The 21,807-nt window shown below is 37.9% G+C and overlaps 1 protein-coding gene across 1 annotated transcript; it reads right to left on the bottom strand.

The window, feature by feature from the left end:
• Window positions 1-3,103: 3,103 nt before the first annotated feature.
• On the bottom strand, window positions 3,104-19,579 carry LOC148897609 (ethanolamine kinase 1). The gene is made up of 8 exons (XM_088996146.1): window positions 19,358-19,579; window positions 16,761-17,014; window positions 14,901-15,035; window positions 11,251-11,399; window positions 9,971-10,054; window positions 8,235-8,395; window positions 6,416-6,489; window positions 3,104-3,252 (listed from the first exon to the last, which is right to left on the bottom strand). Exons 1-8 carry the CDS (start codon window positions 19,499-19,501, stop codon window positions 3,189-3,191), a joined length of 1,065 nt encoding a protein of 354 aa, XP_088852272.1. The 5' UTR covers window positions 19,502-19,579; the 3' UTR covers window positions 3,104-3,188.
• Between the last annotated feature and the right edge of the window lie 2,228 nt (window positions 19,580-21,807).

Genomic DNA, 21,807 nt, shown 5'->3' with positions numbered 1-21,807 from the left:
TGGAAGACGAACTTTTCGCCTTACACACACTTTCTGGGCACCAATTAAGCTGATGGATCACTTTATACACATCTAAAATATAACATTTGGACATTCTTGTTGTTTTGTTCACCATCAATATTGGAAAATTCCAAACTTTCAGGATCAAATTGTTTTTTTTTTTTTTTTTCACTTTGGGACAAATCGCAAGCGTTGAAGTGTCTACTTGCGCTGAAAGTTGCGTTTATTGTGTCCACGCCGGTGAATGTGGCGGCCACAATTGCATTCTTTGCGCGTGCCCGCGGTCGTAAAACATCGCCGCACTCACCAAGGCTGCAGCTGTGTCTTTGATTCAAACAATCAGCGCTACTTTTAAAGTGGCATTGCCTCTCCCCCCCCTCCCCCGCCGCCTCCCACCCGCGTCTCATACGTATAATATTTAATTAGTAGACTATCACACTTAAAAGGACCCAAGGACTTTGCCTGAAAGATGAAAGAATTGGCCTTTTGTCCATCGTCATTTTGCTGGGGGGTAAAAAAAATGCCTTAGATTTCCTCTAATTGCATTAAAAGACAAGTATAGGCCTTTATGCCGCCTTTCAAAACGAGCGCTTCTCAAGCTTTCAGCGGATTAAAAAAAATATTTAATAGAATATTCTTTTATGTGAGTATTGCATTTAGATGGGTGTTACTGTCAATGGCTTGCCAAGGCTGCTGACCCCCGCTGTTCTGCCAACACCCCCCACCACCACCACCACCATCACTTTTCATCGCCGAACACGCAACTTGTTTTCATGTTTTTCTTGGGAGTCCTTGCATTTTTGTCACGCGCGGCGATGCAAAGTTTGAACCTTTTTATTGTATTTTTTTTCCGAAAGTGTGGTCAACTTTCCTTATAACAGTTCAGGAACTGATAAAACGGTCGATGCTGTGCCCAAATCTGGCCCACGTCCTTGACTTTTGATAGCTTTGGCTGACAAAATATTGATTCAAAGTGACAGGGTAATGTAGTAGTTTGCAATTTAGAAATTGTACATGACATAGAGAAAATAAAATAGATAAAAAATAAAATGAATAAAGATAAAAATTAAAAATAAAAATAAATATCTAAAAACAAATAAAAATAAAAAATAATAAATATTTAAGGAAATTAAATTAAAAAAATTAATAAAAATTAAAATTAAAAATAAAAAATAATTATCTAAAAACAAATAAAAATAAAAATAAAAAAATAAATATTTAAGGAAATTAAATTTAAAAAAACTATAAAAATAAAAATGAAAATAAAAATAAAAATTAAAATACAAATAAAAATAAATACAATAAAATAGAAACAATATTTAAAAAAATAAAATAAAAACAAAAACTAAATTTAAAAATACTTATATGAAATAATAATAAATAAAAATATATATAAAATAATATAAAAATAATTAAAAAAATTAAAATTACATAAAAAAATAACAATTAAAATTACATTAAAAATACAAATGAAAATAAAAATAAAAACACATTTACAATGTATTCGGGAATTGAAAATATGATGTGGAGCGCCATTCCCAAATTTGTTTGGGTTTTGTTTTTTCATGCTTGGGTGCCGATAAAGCGCTGGCCATGGCCTCTGGATGTGTTTGTTTTTCTTTTCCACAAGGGGGCAGCATTTCCCTACTTTGCATGTTAGCACTTTGATCCAGCTTCATCTGTTGTTAGAGCGCTCTATAAACCAATCTTTGTATTTTGGACAGCCGCCCTCATTTTAAGCTCATATAACTCCAGAGATAATTTAGGAATTAACTCTTTCTTTTTTTTCTGATGAAATAAGAGAATGTAAGATTTCTTAAGCTGCATTGAATGTTTATGCCGACCGAAAAGTCAATATTCTGTGGGTTCTGGAATTGGAGTGACAATGACAAAAACCCTGGCACTGGAGTGGACACATTTTAGCATATCGTCTGGCAGGGAATGAGTTAATCAACATTTGTGGCTTTCTATAAAAGTACAAAAAAAAAATCAAGATTCCAAAGTATTTCATGGTGAATAGCGTGTGGCACAGATTACCTGTCGGCTGATCTTGAAATATTATACAGGCTTTCTTCTTGATGGCAGTCTTCTTCTCTGTTTTTTTTGTCTGTAAAATAAGATGCTGCCATTTTGTGGTCAAGAGTCAACAAAATGGTATACGGTACTTTTAAAACTGTAACAACAAAAAATCACTTTGAGTGTGCATGTGTGTGTGAGTGTGAGTGTGTGTGTGTGTGTGTGTGTGTGTGTGTGTGTGTGTGTGTGTGTGTGTGTGTGTGTGTGGTGAAAGTGAGTGTAGTAAAGTGTGATTAAGAGCTTTGTGATGATGTTTAGGCCAACGCAGGCACGGCGGCGTTGGAAACAATGTGCTCATGGAAAGAAAGCATTTCATGCCGACTGTTAAACTGGAGAAGTATTGCGGTTACTTTTTTTTCGGGGAGGGGTGCATAGACTTGTGTTGACAAAAAAAAAAAAAACGATTTAACCAACTAGGCAGACATCGTCACATCAACACTCATTAATAAACGCTGTTAAATTATGATTATCTGTGTGTTTAACTCATTCATTGCCAGACAATGTGGAAAAATGTGTCCACTCCAGTGCCAGGGTTTTTGTCATTGTCACAACACGCAAACACGCAAAAGTGTGTATCCCAAAAATTAATTTCCCATAGGAAACCATTAAAATGAGAATAATCCGTTCCCAGGGCCCCATAAAACATAATTTACTACTTTCTAATTGTCTAAGTCTTAAAACTACACAAACTATACCTTATTTTATGTATAATAAATGTGATATGGTATTATAATTAAAGAAATAAACTGTACTATATAATAAAGTCATTTTATTTACCTTTGGGATAGTCGATGACTTGATGGAATGGAGTGGCCGGTTTCATCAGCATTAGACACTTGATGAAGAACGCAACCTTCTTTCATCATCTTGAGGAATGATCCCTTGTAGGTGCTTTCTCTGCGATAATTTTACCTAGTTCCTCATCAATTGTGTTCTGTTTAGCTGGGTTGATCGTTGCACATCATCTTTCCATTTGAATCGTCTCAGTATTTCATGTCGTTCTGCCTTTCTGTACATTCCCAGGGTTACAACGGTCAGACCAGAATCAGAATCAGAAAACCTATATTCGTCCCACAATGGGGAATTTTGCACCGTGTTGCTCTCTCGTCAAGTTATTTTATTGAAATATATTCTTCTTTCTTCTCAAAGTAGCGGTTCAGTCGAGCCATTGCGTACCTACAAAAAAAAAAAAAAAAAAAAAAAAAAAAAAAAAAAAAAAAAAAAGCATGACATTAGGACATTTGATTGACATTTTAACCCTTTTGATACCATAAACTGAAAATTTGACTTTAGGAATACATTTTTATGATGAATCATTTCATTGGCCTCTAAGAAACGCATACAACGAAAAAAATGCAGAAATATATATGTAGTTTTAAAGGACAACCGACGTCTCCGGACAAGTTGTGTCCATAATTTGTAAAATGGCTTCAAATGACTTCTACTGAGCGTATTTTACAAAGATTCCACCGCATATAGCTATATTTTACGTTTTAAGACTCTCGCTGAATATTCCGGAAGTCTTGTTTTTGAGTTGGTGACGAGTCCTTACGTTACGTCACTGAAGGAACACCCCTGAGCGAAAAAAGGACACATTGTAGCAGTCCTTCCATCACGTCAATTCATTTTGCTCTACTTGTTTAGTCTGAAAACTTCATGTTGCACCAAAAAGAGGCAGAAGAGGGCGACAAAGCTCCGTGTAAGGAATTAATCAGCCTGTGGAAACGGGCTGATTGATTCCTACTTCTTTTCCTAATTCCTACTTCTTTTTGGTGCAACATCCTCCCCCTCTATTGCCTCAAAATGACACGTAAGGACTTCTTTAATCGATTGCAAACATGTATGCTTTCCTCTTCAAAACTATTTGAATAATATTCACAACTGGATGAGTAACAACAAAGCATATTCTCTGAATCTGAAGCCATTGTTTTGATTCTCGAGCAAGGCAAGACGTCTTGCCGTTACACCACGAACAAGGGGGCGGGACCTTCTGAAACTGGCCACTTCCGGGTTAATTCTTTTTGCATCACGAACATTCAATCATCAAAGTATGATTCTTCTTCTTCTTATTATTATTATTATTATTATTATTATAATATCGAGACAAATGAGGTATTAACTGATATCGATAGCAAATTTGGGAAGAAACTTACTCTCCTTTATTTTTTACGAGTCAAAATTTATGGCAGTAATCATTTGTACCGTCAGTATCAAAAGGGTTTTTAGTTCGCTGACAAAGCTTTTCGGATGAGGAGCGAAACATCCGACACCTTCAAAAAAGTACAGATGACGGCTGAAGAAACCTTTTTCATCTTTGTTCGCAGTATATTTATGATGCATATTTTTTATGATTGACTTCACAAGGCTCACACACTGTGGAGGAGAGAAAAAAAAGAACTTTAAAGGCGCATTTCACAGTGATTTCATGAACACTTTAACTCAAACTGACACCTCAAAAGTGGCGTATTTAAAGTTTATCGTGATTGCGGATGAAACCGAGACACCCCCCCCCCCCTTTTTTTTTTGGTGGGGAGCGAAGGGGAGGTAGAGTAAAAATGAAAAGAAGCTATTCACAATGTCCTTTTGTGCAAAAAAAAGTGGACTTGAGCGGCATGCAGTGGTGGACCTCCTCCTTGTTCATTTCCTCATAATAATGTCTTTGTCAAAATAACAGGGCTGTCTAGCCAGCGCCACCACACATCGAAACCGCACGCGCGCACTCACCCACTCAAAAAACCTCCCACCCAAAGCCTCCCGTCACCCCCCCTTACACACGCACCGACACACACACACACACAAGTGAGCAAAGTAAATATGGAGTCAAGACGTTCCTATTGTCACAATGCACATCTGGCTCGGATTAGAGCACAAGGCCGCACAGACGGCTGTCACTCGTCGGGAAGTCGATGGAGATTTGGTTCGGAGGGGGTGGAAGGGGGAAGAAACGGGCACACGTACACACAAACACACACAGACACACACAAACACACACAGACACACGCACACGTGCGTTTCCATGACTTCAGACAACATTTACTTGCATTGGTTTCATGGATACTTACCTCTGACTCAAAAAAATCGGACTTTGATTTCTTAAAGCGCTGAACTCATTTACTGCCATTCACCTAAATTGAAAATATGACGTAGAGCGCCATTCCCGAATTTGTTCAAGTTTAGTTTTTTTTTTCATGCTTGGGTGCCGATAAAGCGTTGGCCATGGCCTCTGGCAGTGTTTTTTTGGTGCTGTTGGACAGTCTGCAGCTGGATGGATACATGGCTTGAGGAGCCCACGATGATAAGAAAAGAAGCGTTGACGCATATGTGGAAGTGTCGCGGCTTGGAATAGAAGCGGATTTACTGTGGGTGGGATAGGAGATGTGAGACAGTCTCTTTTCCTCAATGGATGCTACAGCTTCGTGTTTGCTTTCAACATTTAGCTTGTAGCAGACGTGCACATTTCACCGTGACGTCCCTGATCCACTGGTAAAATGGACCCTCTTTCATCTTGAACTGCTTCATGCAACAAAGAAGGTGCAGAAAGTGCTTAAGATTGAATGACTGTGTCTTTATGTTGTCATATTGTTTTTGTCGTTGTTGTTGTTTTGACCTGCCTTTACAGCAGCACTGTATTTTACTCTCTACTTCTTCCTTTCCTTTCATAATTTTGCGTCTGCGAAATGTAAATTCCTCCATAGCGAGATTAATAAAAGGTAATCCAATCCAAATGAATGCACACAACGGTGGACTAAGGGGGAACGTAGAGTTTAGCAGGCTCGCCCACGGCTTGGCCGTAGGTAACCCGACCCATCCGTGCATTGACCTGGGGGGGCGACCCGGGAGCACAGACGGCGTTGGTGGTAGCGGCGCAAGGGGTTCTAGGGGATACAAACTCAAATGCGGGCGCGACAGCCGGAATGGGGGAAACAATAGGGCTTCTGTGCCTCAGCGCCCCTCTGGATCACATTTCCTCACGGGCTCCGCATCCAAATGAGGCGAGGGCGGTGTCGTTGAGCTTGCGGGAGGTTACGAGAGGGCGGCAGTAAGGGCGGGTGGCGGCTGCCGGGTGTCAATAGTGATTTGGATCATCAAAATGGCGCGGGTCAGATGTGTAGAATGATAGATGGGGGCGCGGATAGCTTTTACAAGCCTTTACACATCGTGATAGCACAAATTTGGCGCTGTAGAATATTCAGGATGTATTCGTCCATTTCTATGTTTCTATTGTTTATTTTTGATTTCAAAAGTCTTACATAACCCTCACTAATAATAACGTGCTGTCATGCATCAAAATGTATTGACCCGTGTGTAGCAAATAAAAATGAAGAAAAGATGCACAAACCTGTGGAAGTCAAAATCAATGGAGGAGTAGCGTGACTGGAGAATGGCCCACAAACCCCAGAAGAAATTGGATGCCTGGTTGAAAAAAAAAAAAAGTCACTCATCAAATAGATTGAGAGGTTGTTTAGTTTTAAATGCATTGCAAGGTAGATCCTTTTAAGGGACGTTTGGAACCTTTGGGTCAATTCCGTGTGTGAATTTATTAGCTTTTAGGTTTCAACATGGCAAAAACAGAAATGTTGGCAAGAACACATATCGGTGACAAAATCTGGAGCTATATAATATAATATAAGTATAAATATTACAGCAGCGGCCCCAAAACATTAGATAAACAAAAAGGTTGGTGAAATAAATAAATAAATATAGATAGATAGATAGATAGATAGATAGATAGATAGATAGATAGATAGATAGATAGATAGATAGATAGATAGATAGATAGATAGATAGATAGATAGATAGATAGATAGATAGATAGATAGATAGATAATTAAGAACAAAATAAATAAAAATAAATACAAGGATAAACAAATATAAAGATATATAAAAACATAAATATATGAATATATAATAAATTAATAAAATACTAAATAAACAGGCAGGGATAAATAAATAAAGAGATAGTTAAACTAAATAAATGAATAAATTCATAATCGAAATAATCAAAATCATCAAAATGAATAAATTAATGGATGCATAAATAGTTACATAAATAAATAACAAAATAAATAAATACATAGATGCAAAAATAAATACATAAATAAGAAAATAAATAAATACATGTAAATGCATGAATAGATACATAAATAAATACTACATAAATACAGGGAGAAATAAATAAATAAATGCATACATTAATAACAGAATAAATATATACAGGGCTAATTAAATAGATGAATAAATAAATACACACACACAACTGAATAAAAATAAATAAATAAAACAATCAAAATAAATGAAATAAACAAAGAGATGAATAATTAAATAAACTAAATAAATGAGTAGATAAACAAACAAACAAACAAACAAACAAATAAATAAATAAATAAATACCTACCGACCGACCGACCGACCGACCCACCGACAGACAGACAGAGATACATACATAAACAAATAAATAAATACACACCACCCTGACAAATCGTTGCTGGGTCACAAATGGAAATCGGGTGGATGCGTCGACCATTAAAGAATGTGCAGTAAATTTCAAGGTCTCATGCTTTGAATTGAGCAGGATGTCTGACATTTTGGTTCAAAAGCAGCCATTTTGAGTGAATTCCAAGGCTCATGTTTTGACAAACTCAGAATCAGAGTTCCATTAGGAAGCAGAACTCCTTGACAGATGGGTGATATGAAATTGAGAACGTTCTTGCAACTAAAGTGGGTGGAGCCTGGTGTCAAACTGATAAACATTGCTGCCTCCAGTTTCAAATATGGATATAAATTTGTATGAACATGCCGATCATAACAAGACACGGGAGAATATCTTCAGGACCCACACGTGGATTTGAGAAAACCATTTTTGGGGATGGTCAAGTTGAAATTCAGTACTTGTGAACTTCAATCAGAAAAAAAAACCATCAATTTGAACCAATTCTACTCGGGTTTGTCATGGAATTACTTCCATTTTTGCGCCTGCCTCATGTCATTGACTTCAAGAGCGCATTTAAGGCTGATTGTCCAATAAGTATGACAATTACATTCAAAATGTCTATTCGATCTCTCATCGCCTCCAGAGATATGCTCGGTTACATTTTTTTAGAAGACATTTTCATGATTTTGGTCTTTAAAAAAGTGTTGCGAGTCAAGCCGTCGCTCACCAATGAGAACTTGCAGACTTGAACGTTGAGTCGCGTCACCTCATCCCGGGTGACGTTGACGTCTTGCCCCGTGCAATGTTTGTAGCTTAACAAGTAGGCCTCCAGCCAGTCGCTCTGAAGGCGGCGACTCGGCCAACGACTGTAGTCGATATCCTGAACACCTTCCAAGGCAGAAAAAAAAAGTTGTACCTTGGCTTACGAACTTAATTGGTTCCCAGACAGTGTGTAAGGCGAAAACTGTGTATCCCAAAAATTAATTTCCCATAGGAAACCATTAAAATGAGAATAATCCGTTCCCAGGTCCCCATAAAACATAATTTTCTACTTTTTTTTTTATTTTCTAAGCCTTAAAACTACACAAAATACACCTTATTTTATGTCTAATAAATGTGCTGTGGTATTATAATGAAAGAAATAAACTGTACTGTATAATAAAGTCATTTTATTTACCTTTGGGATAGTCGATGACTTGATGGAATGGAGTGGCCGGTTTCATCAGCATTAAACACTTGATGAGGAACGTAGCCTTCTTCTTTCACCATCTTGAGGAATGATCTCTTGTAGGTGCTTTCTGTGTGATAATTGTATCTAGTTCCTCATCAATTGTGTTCTGTTTAGCTGGGTTGATAGCTTTTTGCATCAAGTGTACGAGATGGCTTGTGCGGGTTGTTTGTGGCGCCTGATTGATGGGATATTTTAACCTAACAGTCTACTCTCTGCCTTTGAACTATCAAAGTTGAAACTCTCTCACTGTCGTCTGCCTGTCTCTTTAATGTTTCAACCAACACCCCCAACTCCCTCACTGCTGCGTTCTTGACCAATCACGTTGCTTTAACTGAAGATTGGGGGCGGGGAATAGAGGACAAAAACAGTCGGCTGCCATTTTGTTGTTAGAAGAACGGGCTCGTTCGCGAACGGCACATCATTCATTGAGGCAGCTCCGTGTACGAAAAAAGTTCCTATGCCAAGGTAAAGTTCGTATGCCAAGGTAAAATTTTCATAAATGTCTTCTTCTTTTCCTTTCGGCTTTTCCCTTCAAGGGGTCGCCACAGCAAATCAGTGTCCTCCATCTTTAGAGGTTTGATCCGCATGTTTGTTTTGGCTAACCTTTTACGTCGGATGCCTTTCTTGACACAACCCTCTGTATTGATCCGGACTTGAGACCGGCACAAGAAGACTTATGTCCCCTTGTGGCTACAGAACAAGCAACTCGCTCAGCAACAATCAAAAAAGCAAAACTATACTCACCACTTGATGACATAAATGTAACGTTCGTAAAGCGAAACGTTCGTAAGCCAAGGGGTTGGTAAACCGAGGTATCACTGTATTATGCAAGATAGGACGACACGGGTATGACGCAGATTTTTTTTTTTCAACATAGCTGTTCAGATGACTCTTTGTGGTGGAGGATGAAAGCGCAGGAAAGACGGTCGTGATTTACGCCGTATGGCCTCATGGCTTGGCGTCATGACAACGGCCGTGCGCCAACGTTAACGCACTGCTGCGGTTAGCAGTGATCAGATTTGGCAAAAGTGCTCACAGTCACACCGTACTTAAAGAGAAGAATGGATCCTTGAAGGAAAAAAAGACTTGATGATGCACAATGGTTGGCTCCACATCAGTCAAATTAAAATGTACACCCCCCCCCCAAAAAAAAAAAAATGAAACACCCAAGTACAAATACTTGAAAAATCTATCTAAGTACAGCAACAAGACTACCGGAGAACCAGACCTACCAGCAAATTCATTGAAGTGATTGCCGATATCGAAGGCTTGGTAGTTGTACTCGGCATACTCGTAGTCAATGAATCTCACTCTTCCTATAAGGAGGAAATGGGACGAAACAGCTTATTTCATTGTTATCCTACATTGAACTTTAAAAACAACACCAACAAACAAACAAGGAAATAAATAAATAAATAAATAAATAAACACATGCAGACCGTAAATAAATAAATAAATAAATAAATAAATGAAATAAAATAAATAACGGAATAAATGCATAAATAAAAAAATAAATATATCAGGGATAAAGAAAAAACTAGATATATAAACCAAATATATCAATAAATACATAAATAAATAAATACATAAATAAATAAATAAAAGAAATAACGGAATAAATGCATAAATTAAAAAATATATATATCAGGGTTAAATAAAAAATAGATATCGATGAGAATGTTTCTTCAGCCGTCATCTGTCAAAATAGCCGTCAAAATAGATATACAGTAAAGTCTTGTTATATCGATATTCTCGGGAGTCGGAAAAAATATCGATATAACCGGACTATCGATATATCCGATACTGCGGGCATGTAAATTTTCTCCTTGCGTTCATAGAAATAGTATCGTAATAAGCAGTACTATCGATATAACCGATATTGATATAACGAGACTTTACTGTATAAACCAAATATATCAATAAATAAATCAATAAATGAATAAATAAATAAATATCCAGGGATAAATAAAAAAATGATATTTAAACAAAATAAATCAATAAATAAATCAATGAATACATAAATATATAAATACACTCCAACAAATTTTTGATGGGTCAAAAATGCAAAAAAAAAGGCATATAATCGGGTGAATGCGTCAATGTGGGTATTTTGGTTCCACAAATTTTTTTAAACAAATCAGTTTTGACATACATTCACAGTTTTAAAAACATAAATTGTCTTGATATAGCTTGAACGTTGAAGCATCACTACACACGCACAGTACACACTTGTTTTTAATGTTTGATGATTTTCACACTTCTCTGAACTTTAAATTCAACACATCACAAAGTAAGAGCAACACCCGCAACTTTCCCTAGTGATTTCTTCACCGCCGTTTTTTCTTTTCCATATAAACCCACCAGTCTTTTTATTATTGTCAGCAGTATTCATGCAGGTTAATCACAAGCGAAGGCTGGCGCCCTGCGACACGGCCGCATGTGAAAATAATTCATAAGACGTCCCCACGACCTCCCCCCCCAAAAAAAAAGCGCAATCCCCCTGCTGGCTCACCCTTTTCGCGGTCGTGGATGATATTTTTGGTCAGGAGATCGTTGTGACACAACACAGTGGGTGAGCCCAACGGCGAGAGGTGGCGCTCCAGCGACTCCGCCTCCGCTGACAATATCGCCAAACTGGGCAACTGCGGGCTGGACGCAGAACTGCAGGATAACACAAAGGGGGAATAAAAATTTGTTTCGTTTGAGATGTGAGTTTGCACAATTTGGACGAATGTTTCGCAGTGCTCAGAGCATGTTTAATTTAGACCTTGTTGGCGGCAACATCGCGTGTTCAGTGGTAACAGCTGCGCTCACAACAACTTGAAAATGAGGTTTTCGGGCCCAAAGTGCGGCGGTACAAAGAGGGGTGTGAACCGTTTCAAAATTCATAACCCCAAGAGTCAGTTTCACTTAGTGACTTGAAATTTGGTAGGCATGTCGACCATGACTAGACCCACAAAAAAGTCTCAAAAGGCTGTGGTCGAAAAATAACAAGGAGTCTTTCATTTTAGTTCAGCTCATGTTTTCGCCATTTCTAGGACCTCTTAAAAAAAAAATATAAAAAAAAAAAAAAAAAAAAAAAAATCCTCGTCTCACCCACCATGGGTGGTGTCTGTCCCCATTCCTCTACCAGAGGCCAGGAAGCTTGAGGGTTCTGCGCAGTATCCGTGCTGTTCCCAGCACTGCGCTTTTCTGGACCGAGATATCCGATGTTGTTCCCGGGATCTGTTGCAACCACTCGTCGAGTTTGGGGGTCACTGCCCCAAGTGCTCCGACCACCACAGGCACGACTGTCACCTTTACCTTCCAGGCTCTCTGCAGCTCCTCTCTGAGCCCTTGGTATTTCTCGATTTTCTCATGTTCCTTCTTTCTGATGTTTCCATCACTCGGGACCGCTACATCCACGACAACGGCTTTTCTTTCCCCTTTATCTATGACCACGATATCAGGTTGGTTGGCCATTACCATCTTGTCAGTCTGTATCTGGAAGTCCCACAGGATTTTTGCTCGGTCCTTCTCCACCACCTTGGGAGGTGTTTCCCATTTTGACCTTGGGGTTTCCAGTCCATACTCCGCACAGATGTTTCGGTAGACTATGCCAGCCACCTGGCTATGGCGCTCCATGTAGGCTTTCCCTGCCAGCATATATATATATATATATATATATATACACACAAATAAATACATACATTCATAAATAAATATACACAAATAAATGGGTAGGTAGATGGATAAATACTAAGATAAATATAAAGACAAATACATGAATAAATAAATAACGCACAAAGAAACAAACAAAATTAATCAATGAATAAATAAAAAAGTAAATAAATGAATGAACAAATGAATAAATACATAAATAAAAAAATAAATTTCATTTTAGTTTAACTCATTTTTCGTCATTTCTGGGTCCTCTTTAAAAAAATATAATTATAATACATAAATAAATATATACAAATAAATAAAGGAATAAATTCATCAATAAATAAATAGATACATAAATAAATGGGTAGGTAGACAGATAAATACAAAGATAAATAAATAACGCACAAAGAAACAAATACAGTAAATTAATCGACGAATAAATAACTAAATAAGTAAATACATAAATAAATGAACCAATAAATAAATACATTTCATTTTCAGCTAATTTTTCATCATTTCTAGGACCTCTTCCATATATATATATATATATATATATATATATATATATATATATATATATATATATATATATATATATATATATATATATATATATATAAATAATAAAAAAATAATAAATAAATATACAAATAAATAAATACATACATAAATAAATACATACAATGTAGGTATAGATAAATACACAATAAATAAACAACGGACAAAGAAACAAATAAATAATTGAATAAACAAATAAATGAATGTATAAATAAATAAATAACTGAATGAATAAATGAACAAATGAATAAATAAATGGGTAAATACAAAGATGAATGAATAAATACCACACAATGAAACAAATAAATAAATAAATAAATAACTGAATGAATGAACAAATAAATAAATAAATCAACATACAAACAAACAAATACAAAAAAAAAAAAAAAATCATCACTAAAAGGTCAGTAATGTGTAATTTGGTAAATGTATATCATGACTAAACCCACAAAAAAAAGTCTTTAAAAAGCAATACCTACAATTCACTTACTGTTTTATTTTGAAAGGGCCATTTTAGTCTCATTTTAGCCATTTCCAGTCCTTTTTATGATTCCATCGTTATTCAGTGAACAAGAAAAAAAAGTCTAATTTCGAAGGCCTTTGAACACACAGACATTTGGTAACCTTTTACTTCCCGTTTGACTTTGAGCCGGCCTCAAATGCGGCGTTAAAAAACCACGCACTCTTAATTGCAGTCTATCTATCACCTGCGTTAGCCGCGGCCCGACACGATAAACACGCTTGATTCCCTTTCAGCTCAAGTGTGTCGATTAGGCGAAGCTTATGAAGCCGTCGCCATCTTTTTTTGGGCGACGTTCGTGCGTCCGCCTCCTGCTCATTAGCGGGAATTTCCTCCGTTTATCAATAGCGACTTATTTACATATGACTCCGATGCCACGTTGCCTTTTCTTTGCACTCTTGTACGCTCGCGCCAGTGCATGCCAGCGACCCAGCGGGATGCCTTTTTCGCATTGCACTATTGGCCTCGGTGCGCGTGTTGCAGCTGCGCGCCGCCTATCTATGCGCAGCGGGTGGCGCCTAGGCTGAAGACCTCCTCTGCAGGTGCACCATCTTCCTGCTCTTTCTTTGGATGTTTCCTCTGAAGATCACATTCACGCTCAAGAGTACAAAAGTGCCTCTGATGCCTCTCCTTGCAAAGACTAATGAATACACACACATACACAGGCTCACAAACACACACACACACCCTTTGAGAGTTGTTGGTAATCATGGCTCACAGCATAGCACCATCTATTGGCGGTCCACGAGAGGTGCAGCAAAGCATCCACTCCCGTTGTTGCTCACACAATGATTGTGTTGTTAAATGCTCGGTCAGTGACGAACGAACAAGACGTATATCCTGAAGAATATTTCCAATGACCTGGATTTTCTCTGTCTGACTTGGACAGGTACCAGTAAGTATAACGCTTTAAAGGACAACCGACACCTGTGGACAAGTTTTGTCCATAATTTGTAAAATCACTTCAAATGACGTCTACTGAGCGTATTTTAATAGGATTCCACCGCATATAGCTATCTTTTACGTTTTACGACTCGCGCTGATTATTCAGGAAGTCTTGTTTTCGAGTTGATGACGATGCCTGACGTGACGTCACGGAAGGAACGCCCCTGACCGAGAAAGCGACACACAATGCATTTTGGGTACGTTGTTTGGTCTGAAAACATCGTGTTGATGGCGAAATTAGAAGGAAAAACACATAAATAACGCGATGGTGAATCGTTGTGTGTCGCACCAAGACTACTATTTGATACTAATAAACCAGGATGGATGTATTGCATTATATTTTGGACAGCCGCCCACATTTCAATCTCATATAACTCCAAACCCATATAATTTAGAAAATAACATTTTTTTTCTGATGACTGTATCTGCACTTTGTTATGAAACTCCAATGATTTTTTTTAACCACCATCGTCATTTGTGTTATTGTTGATTACCTTGGCCCGCTGAGTTTGCCACTGTCTTCTAAGAGTGTGAGAAAATGAGATATTTTGGTCCACAGCAGACGCTCGGGGGGGTGAAGGTTCGGTGGAGAGATGGCGTGGATTCTCGCCATCTCCGCGGCGATCAATCTGTGGAAAGGAAGTCCACTGCATTATTCCTTATCTCCTTTTCTCGGGTGATGTTTTCTGTTCTATGTCAACGTTGCTAGAAATGACCTCACAGAAATATATATGCAGTATTGTTGTTACAAATTGCATTGCTGCTATGTCAGATATAAAAAGTTGAATATTAAAGTTCCAAGTTTGACGTCATTCTCACAGTAAAATGTTAGAAGTGTGAAATCCGTGTTTGGCAAGAAAAAAAAAAATTCCGCTTCCCAGCACTTTCCGCTTTGTGCCCTTTTTCTGTTTTCTTTTTAACTCATTCACTGCCAGAAGATGTGCAAAAATTTTCACTCAAATTCCAGGACCCAAAGAATATTGAGTTTTAGGACTACATAAACATTCACTACAGCGTTACACTCTCTTCTTTCTTCAGAAAAAAAGAGTTAATTCCTAAATTATATGGGCCTGGAGTTATCTGAGCTTGAAATGGAGGCAGCTGTCCAAAATACAATGCAATACATCCATATTGGTTTTTATAGTGCTTTAACAACAGCTGAAGCTGGAAAAAAGCGCTAACATGGAATAAAGGGGAAATGCTTCCCCTTGTGGTGGAAGGGAAAAACATTGCCAGACGTCTGGCCAGCGCTTTATCGGCACCCGCAGCAAGGAAAAACAAAACCCGAACAAATTCAGGAATGGCGGTCTACATCATTTTCAATTCCCGAATAAATTCGGGAATGGCAGTGAATGAGTTAAATGTATTTATTTTTTAAATACTTTGCCGTTATTTGATTTTAATTTATAGGACTGTAGAACAGCCTTGTATTTACGTTGTTAGCAACTTAATGTTTTTTTTTAAAGGACACTAACAATGACTTACTATAAATGCTGTCGGACTAAAATACAGTGATACCTTGGCTTACGAACTTAATTGGTTCCCGGACAGTGTGTAAGTGTGTATCCCAAAAATTTATTTCCCATAGGAAACCATTAAAATGAGAATAATCCGTTCCCAGGTCTCTATAAAACATAATTTTCTACTTTCTAATATTCTAACCCTTAAAATGACACAAAATATACCTTGTCTTATGTATAATAAATGTGTTATGGTATTAAAATTAAAGAAATAAACTGCATAATAAAGTCATAGAGGAATAAAACAGTCGGCTGCCATTTTCTTGTGAGGAGAACCGGCTCGTTGGCCAACGACACATCACTCATTGTGGCGCTCCATGTGTATCCCGAAAAATAATTCGTATGCCAAGGTAAAATTTTCATCAATGTAACGTTCGTAAACCAAAAAGTTCATAAGCCAAGGATTCGTAAACTGAGGTATCACTGTATATCATGTTTGAGACGGACATTTTACGTACGAACTACAGCTTATTTTGAGCTAAATATTATTACGTTGAGTTATGAAAAATACCCTATAAAAATGTGAAACGTTCCACATGTTATGAAGTAGTAATCAATCTTGCATTAAGTGATTTTTTTTGAAGCGCTAAAGGCATTGCAGATTCCCACTTTCCATGAATTCACCATTGGTAATGACAAAAAAAACTGAAAAGATCTTGATTCGGCGATTATCAAAGGTTTCGTCTTTTTGCAAGAAAAATATCTACCGTGTGCAGTACGGTGGACGTAAGATGACAATGGGTCAACAACTCATGCTTTTGAAACCTTCTTGTCTATACGTTATACACTTGCATGACAAAAAAGAAAAACGCAATTGACTGGAATTCTTCTAACTTGTATATGGAGGGCTGGCAGAGCATCCTGTCCTCCAGCACGTCTCCGGGGACAAACTGGTAGCAGATGCCGTTACGGAAGCTGCAGTAGATCTGCGGGCCGCATCCGTGAGCGTGGAGGAGTTGGAACATTTCCACCTCCCGCTGACGGTCCACAAAGAGCTCGGTCTGTTGGCCGTAGACTCGTACCAGCACACAGTCGGACTCGTCCGCGGAGCAGCCCAGCAGACGGTTGGTGATGCCTTCGGTGAATGTCTGCAATAGCAGAGGAACATGAAAGAATATTTGAGAAGATGGGTCAGTCATATAAGGAAACTATTGTTTGAGTCAATAGCTGCTGAAATCAATCGAGGGCTCTCCTTGGTGTACAAATATTTGACATTGAAATTGGTCAATGAAAAGGGTTTGTTTGTTTTTTTTTACCTCTGGAATAATTTCATGATAAAATGGCTATGAATATCTTGTTTTCTATCCTTTCACCCCCCACCACCCCATCCCTTTTCAATTGCTGCTGTGGACTGCAAATTTCCCCATTGTGGGACAAATAAAGGTTTTCTGATTCTGATACTATATAACCCTAATGGACAGATGTGGCGGAGCAAGACCTCTGCTCTGATAGTTGCTTGCTCTAAGGTTCGGGGAGCAGTAGACTACTCCCTGAAGCTAATCTGATTATCTCTTTTGTTCTGTCTGATTACCTCTATTCTTCTATTCCTGACTCTGATTGCCTCATTAGTTCCAGACTAATGAGGCAATCACCTTATTAGCATGACTAAGCCTACGTGGTAACGACCTAAGACGTCTGTTGTAAGCACGGTCTAAATTAAACCTTGTACCACCATGGCGATTTAGTGAAAGGTTTTGCTGCTTTAAAAAATTGCTTCTTTTGCTCCTCTTTCAAAGATTTTAACCTCACTGTCGTCAATTTAGTGGTTGCTAGCTTGTATGTGCAAATATACTGCAGATTGTGGCCCACTAGCATTGCCCCTGCAATATTTCCCTTTGCAATCTCTGATATGTTTTAAAAAATAATGAAAGGGTTCTTGCCTAGCATAAAAAAAGCAATATTTGGCAAGGTTGACTGAAATTAGGTGAAAACCACAAACCACTCGACATGAGCACATTTGACATAGTTCAAAATGAAGTGGGTTCTTGCTCAGAAACCCGAATCTACGTGTTCGAGTGTCTGCTGACAAGACACATGACACAGTGTACACATCACTGACACTTTCTCATTCTCAAACGAGGTCCCAGAGCAGGAGTCGCTCATACGTGATCAAATCCCGCCCCCCCAAATAAATAAAAGCACAATACACGAATTAAGCGGGGCATGCGGTCTGTGTGTGTTTTAGTAGACCTGCCACAGATGGAGAGGTCACCCGGTCCACGTGATGTCACCCAACAAACATCAACTCTATTTCAGACTCTGATTGAGCCAACATGGCGACACAATGAGTTTCTTGTGGTTACACTAACGCACCTACACCCGCTAGAGCCTATCGTTTTATTTTACCTATTACTATTTTGTGGTTGTGTATGGACAATAAATATGAGAAAATATTGCACATTTCCAGTGAATTAAAGGACAACCGACACCATTTTTTTGTTTCCTCACTGACATCAGAAAAACGTTTAACAGCATCTAAAATACCCAAAACAAGCAGGCTGATATTTTTAGTCAAATGCAAAACACCAATACAAATGACTTAAAGTGTCCCAAAACTACTTCAAAATGACCTTGGAGATGGCGAGTTTAAGCAGGTCCCGCCCCCTTGTTCGTGACGTCACGCCAGGACGTCTTGCCTTGCTCTAGAATCAAAAAATTGGCTTCAAATTCGGAGATGTTTTCTTGTTACTCATCCAGTTATGAATATGATTCAAATAGTTCTGAAGAGGAAAGCATACATGTTTGCAATTGATTAAAGAAGTCCTTCCGTATCAATTCGAACCGTCAGGACTCCAATGTAGCGTCCCAGAAAATGCACAAAATGGCGCCCAAGGGGCTGATTTGTTTGCTGGGAATTTGTGCCAACTAGTATCAAATAGTAGTCTTGGTGCAACACACAACGATTCACCATTGCATTATGTGTTTTTCCGTTTAATTGCCATCAACACGAAGTTTTCAGACCAAACAAAGTACCCAAAATGCATTGTGTGTCACTTTCTCGGTCAGGGGCGTTCCTGACGTTAAAGTCAAGTCAGGAATCGTCACCAACTCGGAAACAAGACTTCCTGAATATTCAGCGCTAGTCTTAAAACGTAAAATATAGCTATATGCCGTGGAATCTTTGTAAAATACGCTCAGTAGAAGTCATTTGAAGTGACTTTACAAATTATGGACACAACTTGTCCAGAGGCGTCGGTTGTCCTTTAAGGGAAACTAGACACATTACTGGAAACGTGGCGGTAAACTAAATAAAAGACACTTCTGTATTTCCTGATAATACAATATTGAGAGACAGAATGGAGGGCATGTATAAATAACGTGGGTGAAGCTCTCCAGAACTTAAACATGGAAACACACAACATTGTGGAATGCCTACATGTCAATCGGTTGGATTGCTAATCGCCAGACAACAGACACAAAAGGTGACTGGCCTTCATACGGATGCCTTGTGGCCTCCAGTGAGGTCTCAGCATTCTCAGTAGCTTCAGGACAGAGGTGCAGGCTTCGTTTTCATCCACGTGAACGTCAATGTGGAGAAGTTCATCACACATCTTCATTTTCAACCCTATTCTCATCACTTGAAAGCCTCTCCTCGTCCGATTATGTGTCCAAAATGCGTCCGTCCTGTCTGGTGAACTATCTTGTCAATGAGGTGATTCAGAGGCCAATGGCCCCGTGAACCAGCTGCCGGGATGAGCAGTTTACTGATTAACATCCGTTGCCGGACCACAGCACTGATAATTTCATATGTGATTATGTGATGGGCATTTGAATCTAATTTGTGTATTTTGGGAGATTCATAAAGTTGTTATGTACTGTAAATAGGTAAATAACTAGCCAGCCAGCTAAGTACAGTGAGACCTCAACTTACTAACTTTTTGTCTTACAAACGTCAAATTTATGAAAATTAAACCTTATAATAAGCACTATTTTCATAATACACACCCACCACGGATGGCGGAGTAATCTTCGGCGGAAGCACACGACCGAACAGCACCAGAGGTTAAGTTACTAACAGTCCTTTCAAGGTGACTCTCCTTCCATAAGCCATCAACGACCATCAAAAAGGTAAATAAAACTTTATTTTACAGCACAGTTTATTTCTTCAATTACAGTCGCTATGTAATGCGCCTCTCTTTCCAAACAGCAATTCCCTTTGACCTTCGACTTCCAACGCCATTCCATCAAGCCATAAATGACCATCACAAATGTAAATAAAGTGACATTATGATACAATGCAGTGTATTTCTTTCATTACCATACAATAGCACATTTATTATACGTAGAATAAGGTATGTTGTGTGTAGTTTTAAGGCTTATTTAGTTGAAAAGTATATTTTATGGAAACCCGGGAACGGATTATTCCCATTTTAATGGTTTCCAATGGGATTTTTTTTTTTTTTTTGAGATACTCACTTTTCGCCTTACACACTCTGTCTGGGAACCAATTAAGTTCGTAAATTGAGGTCTCACTGTAAAGTGTTCTTGCTAGCTAGATAGCCAGTTATTTATAATATATTTAATTATTTAAATGCCAGTTATTTATAATATATTTAATAATTTAAATATCATATTATGAATAACAGGCTATCTAGCTAGCAAGAACACTTTACTCAGCTAGCTAACTAGTTATTTACCTATCTACAGTATATAGCTAGCTGGCCTGTTATTTATAATATCATATTTAATAACAAGCTAGCTAGCTAACAAGAACACTTTACTTAGCTAGATGGCTATACATTTACCTACCTAAAGTACATAGCTAGGTAGCCTGTTATTTATAATGTCATAGTTAATTCCCTACTGAAGCTGCTGCCCCTGTGACCCGACCCCGGATAAGCGACAGAAGATGGATGGATGATGGATAGTTAATAACAGGCTAGCTATCTAGCAAGAACACTTTACTGAGCTAGCTAGCTAGTTATTTACCTACCTACTGTATATTCTATTTTTTAAAATTTATATTAGATGTAATAACAGGATAGCAAGCTATCAAGAACACTCTATTTAGCCTGCTAGCTAGTTATTTACATAACTACAGTATATACCAACCAACCTATGAATCTCAAAAAATACACAATAGGTAAATGGCTAGCTAGCTAGTAAGCTATTTACATAACAAAGTAGCTAATTAGTAAGCTAGCTAGCTAGTTATTTAGCTACTTACAGTATATACCAACGCAATAGGTAAATGGCTAGCTAGCTACCTATTTACCCAACAGTCTAGCCAATTAGTTACTTAGCTAGCTATTAGACAGCTAGAAAGACAACTAGCAAATTCGCTAGCTAGATAGATGTTTCTAAGTGAAACTAGTTGATGAGACAACATTTCATCCCCACCTCAGCGTGTTACAGTGGTATTTTTGAGGATCACGTTAGCAATCTGAAAGCAAATGTATCCTTTCAATTTGAATTTCAGCCTTCATGAATCATTTGATACAGCCAAAGCTTCACTATTTAGACAAAGTATATTTCGTGGACATGTTCATGTTTACTCCTTTGGTTGTTTGTATTGCTCCAAAACTTTTAACGTCAGAAAAGCACCTCTATTAAAAATACATCCTGAACCAGACCAATGGTTTTATTTTGATATTTTGAATGCCACCTGCTGCATGTGCGACCTGTTGCATATTTGCCGTGATAGTTATGTTATGGGATTATAGACGAGAAAACTTTTCAAGATCTTTGATCCTCTAGAATGAATCATTGACGACAGGATCAACAAACAGGCAACAAAAAAAGGTTACGGGCGTTTCTTTGTTTGCCTTTTAAAAAAAAACACACTGCGATTCACAGTCCGTTTATTCGGGAATATGTCGGATTTTGTATGCGGAGGAGGATGTATTTTGAAAGCAATCGAGGTTTTGCATGTTTTTTTTTT

The sequence above is a fragment of the Hippocampus bargibanti genome, linkage group LG05 (assembly GCF_051943395.1).
Source record: "Hippocampus bargibanti isolate YZ-2025 linkage group LG05, ASM5194339v1, whole genome shotgun sequence".
NCBI lineage: Eukaryota > Metazoa > Chordata > Actinopteri > Syngnathiformes > Syngnathidae > Hippocampus > Hippocampus bargibanti.
The sequence above is the reverse complement of the archived record's forward strand: the minus strand, read 5'-3'. Positions and strand labels throughout refer to the sequence as shown.

What these genes read in the sequence shown, in the direction of transcription:
- LOC148897609 (XM_088996146.1), bottom strand. Translation starts at nt 19,501, where the DNA reads ATGAGAATAGGGTTGAAAATGAAGATGTGTGATGAACTTCTCCACATT. An exon ending in CATCCACGACCGCGAAAAGG is followed by an intron (nt 10,055 to 11,250) that starts GTGAGCCAGCAG and finishes TCCTCCTTATAG; the next exon opens with GAAGAGTGAGATTCATTGAC. An exon ending in ATTGATTTTGACTTCCACAG is followed by an intron (nt 3,253 to 6,415) that starts GTTTGTGCATCT and finishes TTTTTTTTGTAG; the next exon opens with GTACGCAATGGCTCGACTGA.